Genomic DNA, 13,989 nt, shown 5'->3' with positions numbered 1-13,989 from the left:
ACGCATGGCTGGCGGACTTCCTCTCTAGTCGTAGTCAACGTGTGGCCCTGAATGGGTTTTTCTCATCTCCTCTTCCTGTTCAGGCTGGAGTTCCCCAAGGCAGTGTTCTGGGCACTGTGCTTTTTCTGGTCTTCATCAATAATCTCTCTGACTCTCTTGAAAATCCTCTCTATCTCTTTGCTGATGACTCCACTCTCTGCCGCTCCATTCCTCTTCCCTCAGATCGGCAGTCTGCAGCCTCCTCACTCTCTGCAGACCTGGACAAAATCACAGACTGGGCAAACAAGTGGAACATGTCTTTCAATCCTGACAAATCTCACACTCTTACGATGTCTCTCCGAAAAGACCGACTGGACAACCCTCCCATCCACTTTCTGAATAATCCTCTCCAAGAAGTTCTGTCACTCAAGCTTTTGGGTCTCACTATCTGCCATGATCTTTCCTGGGAAAAACCACATTTCAAATCTGGCCTCTAAAGCCAGTCGCCGACTGGGCATCCTCCGTCGTGCGAAGTCCTTCCTTGGCACACCTGAGCTCCTCACCACATACAAGGCTTTCACCCGCAGCTCAATGGAATACTGCTCTCCCCTCTGGGCTGGTGCTCCTGCCTCACACCTAGCTCGTCTTCACGCTGTTGAAACCAAAGCGTTCAGAATCATTGACATCTCCCGCGATGAAGCTATCTCCGAGGGCCTTTCACTCACTCACTCACCGCAGGCAGGTTGGTGGTCTTTCCGTCTTCTACCGACTCCTCTCTGGCCTTGCCCCCCCCCCCCCCCCCCTAGCTCTCTCTGGGCTCTGTCCCCCAAATATTCCTACAGGTCGCACAAGATCTGCCTGCAACCCTCTTATGGTTAAACTGCCAAAATCAAGACTCTCTGCTCACCTTCACTCCTTCATTCCTCTTTTCTCCCGCCTCTGGAACAAACTCCCTCACTCTCTTCAATCACACTCCACCCTCCAGGTCTTTAAAACAGCTGTTCACCACCATCTCTTATCTTCCCCCATCCAAAACCTTGATCTTTTCTACCCCCGCTAATTTGAATTGAAATCCACTTTTTTGAAATACCAACTTCTCTCCTGGAAGTCCTTGGTGTCCTTGTGTTTTATACTTCTCCCACCCCCCTCCTCCTTCCCATACCTCCTCGCCCCAAGCCCTCTCCCTCCCACACATCTCCCTGCTCTCAAATGTTGTGTTTGTGTGCTTCCCCTTCTCTCCCCATCTTGTCTTCCACTCCCTCTTTTTATATATTTTGTTTGTTTGGTTGATTTGTTTGTGAAATAAATGTTAGGTCTTTCACGAGCCTCAATTCAGTATCCCAAAAAAAAAAAAAAAAACCTTCTGAGCGAAATATCTTGAAAAATGCGCGAAGTACCAACTTCTAATCTGGTGTGTGGGTGTATCTAGGCATAAGGAAGAACGCTATTGAAAATTGGGTCGCCACGTCAAAATCCAAGATGGCCGCCGCCATGTATGTCTGAACATTGTGAGCGGAATATCTTGAAAAATAATCGAACTACTAACTTCTAATCTGGTGTGTGGGTGTGTCTCCAACCAACTCGCAAATATTATCGACTCTTCCATGTTTCCTGCGTCTTCCACTTTGTCAACTCACATCACTTCACCGAAGGGGGACCTAAGCGTAACGCTTGTTTATTTACTTTTTGACACTTGTACTGAGATCTAAAAAGGATGCTGCTGTGATTTTGCTTTTTTGGTGAGCTTGTTGTTCTTCCAATTTAAGATCTTCTTTCAAGAAAGTTATTTTTTAAAGTTACAAAAGAGAGTGAAATGGTGGAGTTTCGGGGGTCTCCGAGGTTGTTTGCCCCTGGGCCCGTTCTGGCTCTCGACACCCCTGCCGCTCAGTCTTAAGACGTAGTATTTCAATAAAGTTTGTTGTATTAATAGGCGTATTTTTTTTACATCGTGGAGTTAAGATTTTGTGCAGTAGGAACCTATGCTCCTGGGAGATCAATCTGCTGTCTCTGTGCCATGGTGTTGTTCGAAAGAACTGTCCTGCATTATAAACAATAACTAGAACGCCACTCAGTAGAGCGCACACTCCCGCCGTGGGTTTAGTTGGAACAATACGTTTTGTTTAACATCCCCTCTCCCCAAAACAATAAATTAAAAAGAAAGTAGGCCCTAATTGTCAGAGAATTTATTTTGATATATCTCGGAATTAGAGGAGAAAAACATCATTCAAGAATAAGAATAAAAGCTTTAATGCAGTAAAACAGAAAAAATCTTTCCCCAAAAATTTTTTCAAAAACATTTCCTGGATCCGGAATAATATCCTGAGCTTCACCAAAAACTAATCAATTCTTCCTTATCCCAAGGGCAATCATCCCACCAACTTTCATCCAAATCCATTCAGAACTTTTCCAGATATCTTGTTCACAAACACACAAACACACGAACATACGAACACACACACACACATGAACGGACACGATCGAATGCGTTACTCCCTGGCGGGAGTAATAAACCTGAAAATCGCAGAGCCAGAACCAGAATTATTTATTTGGTCTGGGAGGCCATGCGAGGTTTCTTCTTCTTCAGCCTCTCACAACCCTGGGTGAATATGCGATCTTTTAAAAAAAAGTTGGAATTTTGCCAAATCTGTTTTATTCGTTTGTTAATATACCTCAAGCATTGACAAATCTGGAACCAAGTCTTTATAAGTTCATCAAATATTGACACCGCGAATGACATTCGCTGAGCTAAATGTTGATATCTCTTCTGAGGTAAAAACAAAAAGCCAAAAAAAAAACAGTTTTAAAGCATTATACGTATCAAACGATACATTTTATTAAACGGGGAAACCTAATACACACTTTGGTGGTTTGACAATGACAGAATATGTCTTTATTAGAAAGAAAAAAAAATGAACATTGAAGACGACGCTGCTAAAAAAAATACACTGCTCTAATGCATAACCACGAGTTTAAACTACATTTACAACAAATATGAAAACTATTTTCATATCACAATGTTAACTATAGAATATATAGAAGATAATGTTAAAAAAAATGAGCCCTATCTTCCAATGGTAAAAAAAATCGTTCAAAAAATTCCTGGATCGGGAATAATATCCTGAGCTTCACCAAAAACTAATCAATTCTTCCTTATCCCAAGGGCAATCATCCCACCAACTTTCATCCAAATCCGTTCAGAACTTTTCCAGATATCTTGTTCACGAACACACGAACACACACACACACACACACACACACACGGACACGAGTGAATGCATTACCACTGCAACAACCACTGGACTACTACACGCTCAACCTCACCACACCCAATGGATATTCTTACATCAATAAACCACGCTCGGAGGGCCGAGGTGGTGGAATTGCCGTTATTCACCGACAAGACATCAAGACCAACCTCATCTCCATCTCATCTGCTCCATCATTTGAACACCTGGCTTTTAAACTCTCTGGTCACACACAGTCAGTCATGGCTGTTGTCTACCGCCCTCCCAAACCACACCCATCATTCCTGTCTGACTTCTCCTACTTTCTGACCCAGCTATGTTCCCTCTCCCCCTCAATCCTCCTCCTTGGTGATTTCAATATCCACATGGACTCCACTGACTCCACGCTAACCACTGACTTCACTGATTTACTCACCTGCTTTAACCTCACTCAACATGTCAACTTTCCTACCCATAACCGTGGTCACATTTTGGACCTTGTCTGCTCTACTGGACTAATTTTGCACCATCTCTCTGGCTCCGACCTCACTCTCTCTGACCACCTAGCCATCACTCTGACCATCAACATCCCCACCCCAGCACCAAGGCATTATCGCACTATCAACTTCCGTAAGCTAAACGCTTTTTCACCTGCCTCATTCTCATCGACCCTCTCTGAAAAAATGTCCACTTCTCCCTTCGTTGACCTCCACACCCCTTCTGACCTCACTGACTACTACAACCACACTCTCTCTTCCTGCCTTGACCAAATTGCGCCTATAAAAACCAAAACAGTTTCTTTCACCCATTCTGCTCCCTGGTTTACCCCTGAGCTCCGCCTAATGAAAACTCGTGCTCGCCAACTTGAAAGACTCCGCAATAAAACAGGTCTCACAGTTCACTCCCAGGCCTACAAGGACCACATACAACACTATAAAGATGCCCTCTCCCGCGCCCGCTCCGCCTACTACTCTCAAATTATCCACTCTGGCTCCGGAAACCCAAAAGCACTCTTCTCTACAATAAACAAACTCCTCAGCCCCCTGAACACCACCACCCAGTCATTCACAATAGACAACTGCATCTCCTTCCTTTCATTCTTCCAACGCAAAATTGAAAACATCTACAACAGCTTGACCACCGCCGCACCCGCTCCCCCTCAAACCACCTGCCCCCCCTTATCCTGCCATCCCCTGTCTCAATTCTCCCCAGTCTCCCCTACTGACCTCTCTGAACTCCTCATCGGAATGAAAACTGCCACCTGCACTCTTGACCCCATCCCCTCCAGCTTTGTCAAGGCCTCCCTTCCTGCTCTTTCTCCACTTATCATTGCAACAATAAACTCCTCCCTGTCTACAGGCATCGTCCCACCATCCCTCAAAATTGCTGCTGTTACCCCCATTCTGAAAAAACCTGGACTAAACCCTGACACCCTAAATAACTTCAGACCCATCTCCAACCTACCCTTTCTGTCAAAGGTTTTGGAACGCGCTGTAGCCACTCAACTCAAGCATCACCTCTCTGCCAATAACCTGTATGAAACATTCCAATCCGGATTCCGGTCCAACCACAGTACTGAAACTGCTCTCCTCAAAATCACCAACGACCTTCTCCTCTCCTCTGATGCTGGCAACCTCAACATTCTCATCCTCCTCGACCTCAGCGCTGCCTTTGACACCATCGATCACACCATCCTCCTCACCCGACTTGAAACCACCTTTAACATTACCGGCACTGCCCTCTCTTGGATTAAATCATACCTCTCTGACAGACGTCAGTTCATCTCCATCAATAACTGCAAATCCCCCACTGCTCCCCTCCCCCAAGGTGTCCCCCAAGGTTCAGTTCTTGGCCCCCTCCTCTTTATCCTTTACCTGTCCCCCCTCGGTCACTTAATCCGCCGTCATGGTCTCCAATTCCACTGCTTCGCCGATGACATCCAGCTTTTCATCTCCACCAAGTCCATCTCCACCGCCACCCACTCTATCCTGACAAACTGCATCACTGAAATAAAATCCTGGCTTCAAATCAACTTCCTCAAACTTAACTGTGATAAATCTGAAATAATCATCATTGGCCCAAAAACGCTCACCAAGTCCACCCATAACTTTGCCCTCAACATCGACGGTTTCCCAGTGTCCACCTCCCCTCACATCCGGAATCTTGGCATCATCTTTGACCAAACCCTCTCCTTCGACAAATACACTAAACAGATCACAAAGACAGCCTTCTTCCACCTGAAAAACATCGCCCGTCTCCGTCCATCCCTCTCCTCTGTGGCTGCAGAAACCCTCATCCACGCCTTCATCACTTCCCGTCTGGACTACTGCAATAGCCTCCTTTATGGTTCACCCTCAACAATCACCAATAAACTCCAATACATTCAGAACTCCGCTGCCCGTCTACTCACCCATTCCCGGACCCGTGACCACATCACCCCCGTCCTTTACAAGCTTCACTGGCTCCCCATCTCCCAGAGAATCCAGTACAAAATCCTCCTCTTGACCTACAAAGCCCTCCATAACCTGGCCCCATCCTACCTGGCTGACCTCCTCTCCAGACACACTCCCACCCGCAACCTCCGCTCTGCTGGTACCAACCTCCTGACCCCCCCCATCCGGACCAAATTTAGATCCTGGGGGGACAGGGCCTTCTCCATCGCTGCTCCCACCCTCTGGAACTCGCTACCTCACACCATCAGAGACTCCTCCTCACTCACCACATTCAAAACATCACTCAAGACCCACCTGTTCAACACTGCATTCAACATTTAACCCACAGCATCTAACCCCTGACTATCTCCTCTCCTTCTCCCTCCTTTGTGCTTTGAATATTTCCCTATTGATTCTTCTTTTTTTGCAATTGTCTTTATGTTTTGCTATGCGTTATGTTTTGCACTCTGTCAAAGCGTCTTTGGGCTTCCTGAAAAGCGCTATATAAAATAAATGCATTATTATTATTATTATTACTCCCTGGCAGGAGTAACAAACGTCACAGTGAACACCATGCTTATGTCAGCTTTGTCTAGAATACTGTCATGGCTTTTGAATTTGTATATTAGTGACTGTCTAGATATGCTTCCATAATCAAAACTGAAGATGCCACCAACTAATGTAGCTCCTCAACATGCAAAGCCCCAGGCCTGATATTTTGAGCACCGAGTGGAGCTCATCTGGAACAGTTCATTCATTTAGTTTTCATTATGGATCTTGCTAACTACAACTGTAGTTGCTTTCCTCTAATATGTATCCTTTCTATACAGGTCTCCCTTGGCTTGCCATATGGACCAACATGGACATCCAGTGTGCGATGAATGTCCACCTGGATATGCAGGAAAACATTGCAAGAGGTGAGGCTTGAGTATTAGAAGGGATTGGGGATTTTGTTGTGAGAAGGGGGCAAGGTAAGGGAGGTTGGGGAGTGGGTGAGACGTTCGGCTTTATTCAAATAAAAATCAACAATGATAGGTATTCACAGAGCACGCTGGGTGAACACGCAACCAATGGTGGTGCAGTCTTACAGAAACATCGAAGGAATCTTGAGAGTGCTACAGCATGCATGTTGATGTTGTAATTCCAGGGATGATCCCCAGGAATGGCAGTGGGATGTAAACGGCACAGTCGAACCATACACTCATGGAGAGAGAGAGATGGAAGGTGGGCCGCCAAACAGCATAGAATCAAACTAGCACCGGTAGGCCTGAGGTTGCCTGATGAACAAACTCCAAAAGCTGGACAAGATTCCTCCATTAATCCTCTTTATCTTGATTGTATGGCTGCATACACCCTGCTGCGTTAAACCCGATTCTTTAAAAATTCTGCTCTCCCCAAGCATGTGGCCGCCATGTTTATCATTTGATAAAGATCTGGGGAATTGCTTCAAATGGGATCTGGATGCCCGTGTCAAATCTCCTGGTGAAGCTATTATTTCTCTGGGGTGTGTGAAATGCAACCTGTTTCTATCAAAGGCCTTGTGTGAAGAACTCAACGATGAAATTCACCTTCAAACAATGGCCTTTTGTGCTCACATGGAAAAACAACAAAATAATTCTGATTGGCGAAGTTACATCATGGCAGACACTTCAACTATCGATTATAATCCATGTTGAACATCAATTTAATTTAATGAATAATTGAAGGGTAAGTAGATCATTGTGATTAGTGTAATATATCATGCTTTGATTGTACATCAAATGAAATCCATTGTACGTGTGGAAAATCCATTCAGCTGGACAGCTCGTGCCTCGGATCAAACAATAAAACCCTCATGTGTGAAATGGCAAAGCAGCAGACAGGGTGATCGGGGGTAGTTGGGGGCAGGGGCTGGCGGTGGCCAGACGGAATGAGCTATGAGGTTGCTCGGATTAATGAAGCGTTGCGGTTGCGGTTGCTGTCACATGGATGGCTGAGTCTGCAGGGAGATGCTGCCACGGGATGCATGGAAACCTCCCAACCGCTCGATCCAAAATAACGGGAACAATTTGCAATCTTGTAAACTATGGCCTGTGATTGTGAATTTATTTTTCTCATCGAGATGTTACTAGACTGAAACGCATCTGTGTTATGTTATACTGTACATGTAAATGAATCAAAATGGGTGCGCACACACACGCACACACACACACACACATACACACACGTGGATATATACTTTGAGAGCTTGTCGGTCTCCGTTCCACCTTCTGAAACCTGCATTTGGAGATGACGACCAAGCACACACATTTTGATTACAAATGCAAGTTCATGGTTGGTCTCCACATTGCTCAGCTTTGTTGTTCACGGTTGCAGGATTTTCTGAGCTGAACGCACAGGCCGACTCATGCGCAATTCACCACCATGTGTGCACATGTCGATCCAAACATTGCACTATCAAATGAGTTTAATCTTGTGTTCCCATTCATTTTTTGTCATTTTCCATGAAAGTTTTGAACCACATCAGACTCTTTATTTTATTTTTTATCTTTTTTCTGAACGCAATCCAGTACATGGACTTTGGGTGTTTAAAAAAAAAAATCATCCTTTGAGGCTAATTTTGAATGGTCGGGTCTCCTGGTCTGATATATAGGCTTGTGGACTATAGGCTCTTGTGTGTCTTGTGTTTGTTGCTTTTGTGTTGGGTGTACGTGTGTGCTTGTTACCCTTGCCATAGGAGAGGGTATTGCATTTGTGTCCGTTTCTTTTTCTGTCTGTCCGCACAGAAGGTGAGTATGCTTTTCTCTGCCACCGTTGGCCTAATTGACACGAAATTTTCACCATAGGTGCACCTCCTCCTGTATAATTTTTTAAAATGATAATTATAACGTCATAGGTCAAGTGGCATGAGCACCATCTTGGAAAAACCGAAAAACTTGCCATATATATATACAGGGCGAGTCAGAAGTAGCGCCCGATTTCTGTTTATATATATATATATTTCTGTCAGTTGATTGTTTGTTTGCCATTTGTATAACAGTGTGCAAGAGGTAGAAATAAATGAATGACATGTTTATCTAACCATTTATTCAGGGGAAAATTATTACAGAAGTGTACCAAGCTGTTTTACTTGCAATTTTCAAAGTGCCCTCCCTCGTGATCGATGCACAATTGCAGCCAAGCAGGCACAGACTGGCACAAACGCTTGCAGAGTTCGATATCAATTTCCTCAAACTTTGCAGTGATTTGAGCCTTCAATTCCTGAATGGTACGAGGCTTTTCACGATAAACAAGGTCTTTCATGAACCCCCAAATAAAGAAATCTGGAGGTGTAAGGTCTGGGGAGCGTGCCGGCCACTCGATCGGACCGCAGTGGCCGATCCACTTTCCGGGATCCACTTACACTTCCGTAATAATTTTCTCCCGAATAAATGGTTACATAAATTTGTCATTCATTTATTTCTACCTTCTTGTACACTGTAATACAAATGGCAAACAAACAATCAACTGACAGAAATATATATATACTAGCTTGGCTCGGCTCGCTGCACTCGCCTCACCAAGCGTCGTTACTGAGGAACGGGCTTATTTTAGCTGAGGATAATGACTGTACTTGAGTTGCTGTGTTGTCATGATTTACACCAATCATAATACAAATAATTATTTTGCACAAATGTATTTGTTGTGTTTGTGATATTACATTTTGAAAGGCAATTTAGGTTGAATATTTAGGTTGAATGTTTTTTTTTTTCCAAGAAAGAACCCCTCAGCACATAATAGGGGAGGGGTAGGTGCAGACTGGAAGTTTGGGACGATTACACCTCACCACCACGTAATTCAAAACACCTCACCACCAAGTAATTTTAAACACCTCACAACCATACAACCTCACAACCAACCATAAAACACGTAATAAAAACACCTCAACACCACAAAATTAAAAACACCTCACCACCACGAAATTAAAAACACCTCACCACCACGAAATTGAAAACACCTTACAGCCATAAAACACGCAATAAAAACACCTCACAGCCATAAAACACGCAATAAAAACACCTCACAGCCACAAAACATGCAACAAAAACACCTCACAGCCATAAAACACGCATTAAAAACACCTCACAGCCATAAAACACGCAATAAAAACACCTCACCACCACGTCATTTAAAAACACCTCACCATCAAGTAATTCAAAACACCTCAACACGACGTAATTCAAAACACCTCATCACCAACGAATTCAAAACACCTCACCACCACATAATTAAAAACATCTCACCACCACGTAATTATAAATACCTCACCACCACGTAATTCAAAACACCTAACCACCATGTAATTCAAAACACCTCACCACCATGTGATTTAAAAACACCTCACCACCACGTCATTTAAAAACACCTCACCACCACGTCATTTAAAAACACCCCACCAGCACGTAATTCAAAACACCTCATCACTAACTAATTCAAAACACCTCACCACCACATAATTAAAAACACCTCACCACCACGTAATTATAAATACCTCACCACCATGTAATTCAAAACACCTCACCACCATGTGATTATAGAACACCTCACCACCATGTGATTTAAAAACACCTCACCACCACATCATTTAAAAACACCTCACCACCACATAATTCTAAATACCTCACCACCACGTGATTTAAAAACACCACAACGTTATTAAAAACGCTTCACAACCACGGAAACAAAAGTTTGAGGGAGTCGTTAAGTGACAACACAGACACTGCCCAGATGTGTAGATATATAGATAAATGACTGCACCCGAGTTGCCGTTTTGTCATGGTTTAAACCAATCATAATTCAAACAATTATTTTCCACAGATGAATTTGTAACATACGTGATATCACATTTTATAAACAATTGAAGTTGAAAAAAAAAAAATTCCCCAAAAAAATTCCAAAAATAAAATAAAATAATAAATTGGAAGAATTTTCAAAAAAAATACCATTAGGACATACCGACGGAAGAGATATGTGCATACCAGAAGTTTGGTATGATTTCACAAAAGTTTGAGAAAGTAGTTCAGTGACACAACACAACACAACACAGGACAGACGCTTCACAGATATATACAGACTTGGCATTTAATATGGAATATTTTTTTTGTGGGGGTGAACTTATTTTTCAAGATGACTTAGAACCAAAAGTTCATTGGAATTATGTTGAAATTATTCTAGATTTTGTTAATGTGACCTTTAAAAGAAACAAAAACCACATTTGACATTTCGAAGCAAATAAATTGATCCTTGAAAGTGATGTAAACTGATATCGAACTCAATTCACGGACAGTACTGTGTTAAACTTCTGTACGTTTTCCAGAAGTATCTCTTTATTTTGCACATTAGCCAAAAAAAATTTCAACAAAAACAAAAGCTAAATTATGACTGGGATTACGGACAGTAAAATTACAGTTCAGTACTTTGTGTAACCCCCACGAGCATTCAGGAGAGCACGTACACGTTGAGGCATGCTGTTCACAAGATTTGCCAAGGTTTGGACAGGAATCGCTTGCCATGCAGTGACAATAGTCTGCTACAATTCACGCACAGAGGGAGGCTGCTGGTCCAAGTTGTCAATTTGACGTGTTAATTCTGCCCACAAGTTCTCTATCGGATTCATATCCGGGGACATGGCAGGCCACTCCATATGCTCTACACCACAGTCAGCAAGAAAGTGTTGGATCATGCGAGCACGATGAGGCCGTGCATTGTCATCTTGGAAGACAAAGTTTCCTCGAAAGGCTACACGAGCAAATGGAAGCAATGTTTCTTCCAGAATGGCCCTGTACTTGAACTGGTTCAGGTTTCCATTCAGAACAACCAGGTCAGTTTTGCCCCCTGCATGAAAAGCAGCCCAAACGGTCACCCCACCACCTCCAGCTTGGACTCTTGGCACTATACAATCTTCGTTGTGGGCTTCATGCACTTGTCTGCGCACTCGGACGTGGCCATCTTGACGACAGACCAGAAATCTAGACTCGTCACTGAAGATCACGTGATTCCAGTGTCCTGGCTGCCATTGACGGTGCTCTCTGGCCCACTGCAATCGGCGCTGGCTGTGTTGTCTGGTCAGGCGTGGCTTTCTCAGGGGACGCCTGGCACGATAGCCTGCTTGAACCAGTCGTTGGTTGACTAGCCTTCTGGATACAGGCACATTTGTCAGTTGCTGCCACTCGGCCCTAAGCCGATTAGCTGACTTGGTACGGCCATTGCAGACTAACTGGTGCAGCTGGCGATCATCTCTCCTTGTGGTTTTGCGTGGACGTCCTGGCCTCGGTATTGGAGTAGGGACACCCCTCTGAGCATTTCGTTTCAGGATCTTTAACCCCTGACCCTGAGTGATGCCATACTGCCGAGCAATAGCATGCTGTTTCATGCCAGAATTTTGTAAAGCCACCACTCCATGACAAACAGCATTGTCAAGTTGACGGACCATCTCCAGAGGAAGCGGCAATAACTTTTGTAGACGTGCAGCAGTTGTTTTCCACTAACACAGAACGCAACAACCCTGATATACCCGATTGTGAAGCCAATCGTCAAATGTACCTGTCCTTACATTTTGTCACGCTATCTGTGATATAATCCTGTTATTGACTTCTTGCTGCGAAAGACAATCAGTGACATGGTTCTTTCAACAAAGACATCACCGAAGGGCAAAAGAAACTCACCAGATTGATATACTGAGTTCAGAAAGTAAACCCGTCAAGGAAAAAAAATAATTCCATATTAAATGCCAAGTCTGTATATACAACATGCATTTTAAAGGCCGTTTTCCCTGCTAGAGCGAGGATTAGCCTTGCGGTCCCCACGACAATCTTCTCCATTTTGCCCGATTTTCTGCATCTCTCCTTGTTAACCCCCTTGCCCGCATTTCTTCTTCCACCATCTTTAGCCAAGTCTTTCTCGGTCTTCCCCGTCCTCCACTTCCTTCTACATTCATTTCCATCACTCTTCTCAACCAGTCACTTTCATCCTTCCTCAACACATGACCGACCATCTCAACCTGTTCCTCTTCACAGCATCAATCACAGGCTCTATTCCCATCATCTTTCGCAATTCATCATTTGTCTTCCTCTCTCTCAACGATACTCTGCACATCCACCGAACCATTCGCATTTTCACTCTTTCCAGCCTTCGTTGCTGCTCTATGTTCATTACCCATGTCTCGCTCCCATAAATCATAACACTTCTCACACATGCAGCATACACCTTTCCCTGCCGCTTCAACGACACTCCCCTCCTCATCAGCATGCCACTCAGTTCCAGAAATTTCCTCCATGCACATCTCTCTCTTGCAACCCTTGCCGAGTCTGATCCACTTTCTCCATTCAGCATGTCTCCGAGGTAGCAAAATGTTTTCACACCTTCCAGCTTCACGCCGTCTCCAAGATCCAACTCAATATTTCCTCCATCTGCAGCTCCCTCTGTGCACACCTTACATTTGAATGTCGCTGCCACACTGGTTAATGACCCTCTCAGACCACTGCATTTTTGATGAACTCACTCAGCGCAGATTGTACATTGAATGGAGTTCACTCCGACACCCTTCCTGCACACAGCACAGGGCCACTTCCCATTTCTTTCCACCTCACCACATGCTTTACCACTTGCCATCACCTTCGTCTTTCCGATATTCACCTTCATACCTTTTGTCTCCATACATTCCTTCCACTTGTTCATCTTTTCCTTCAGTCCATCCATACTTTCCGCAATCAACACCAGATCATCTGCATATTCACATATATATCTGCATATCTCATTCACAGATATATATAAAGATATATAAACAGAAATCGGGCGCTACTTCTGACTCACCCTGTATATATATATATATATATATATATATATATATATATATATATATATATATATATATATATATATGTATATATATATATATATGTATGTATATATATATATATATGTATGTATATATATATATATGTATGTATATATATATAAATGTATGTATATATATATATGTATGTATATATATATATGTATGTATATATATATATATATATATATATGTATATATATATATATATATATATATATACATATATATATATATATATATATATATATATATATATATATATATATATATATATACATATACATATATATATATATATATATATACATATACATATATATATACATATACATATATATATATATATATATATATATATATATATATATATATATATATATATATATATATATATATATATATATATATATATATATATATATATATATATATATATATATATATATACATATACATATATATATATATATACATATATATATATATATATATATATATA

At 42.6% G+C, this 13,989-nt stretch overlaps 1 protein-coding gene across 3 annotated transcripts in view; it reads left to right on the top strand.

Annotated features, from left to right (window-relative positions):
• The window catches only part of LOC137436665 (laminin subunit alpha-1-like), a 296,063-nt gene that overhangs the window by 105,721 nt on the left and 176,353 nt on the right, over nt 1-13,989 (top strand). For all 3 annotated transcript variants that reach the window (XR_013624965.1, XM_078786676.1, XM_078786677.1), the window contains exon 18: nt 6,466-6,552. Coding sequence is in view for 2 of the 3 variants with exons in the window: in XM_078786676.1 (XP_078642802.1) it covers nt 6,466-6,552 (87 nt within the window). In the remaining variant the exon portion in view is untranslated. The remainder of the gene's footprint in view (nt 1-6,465; nt 6,553-13,989) is intronic.

Source organism: Myxine glutinosa, chromosome 11 (assembly GCF_964187855.1).
Source record: "Myxine glutinosa chromosome 11, kmMyxGlut1.1, whole genome shotgun sequence".
Lineage (NCBI taxonomy): Eukaryota > Metazoa > Chordata > Myxini > Myxiniformes > Myxinidae > Myxine > Myxine glutinosa.
The sequence above is the reverse complement of the archived record's forward strand: the minus strand, read 5'-3'. Positions and strand labels throughout refer to the sequence as shown.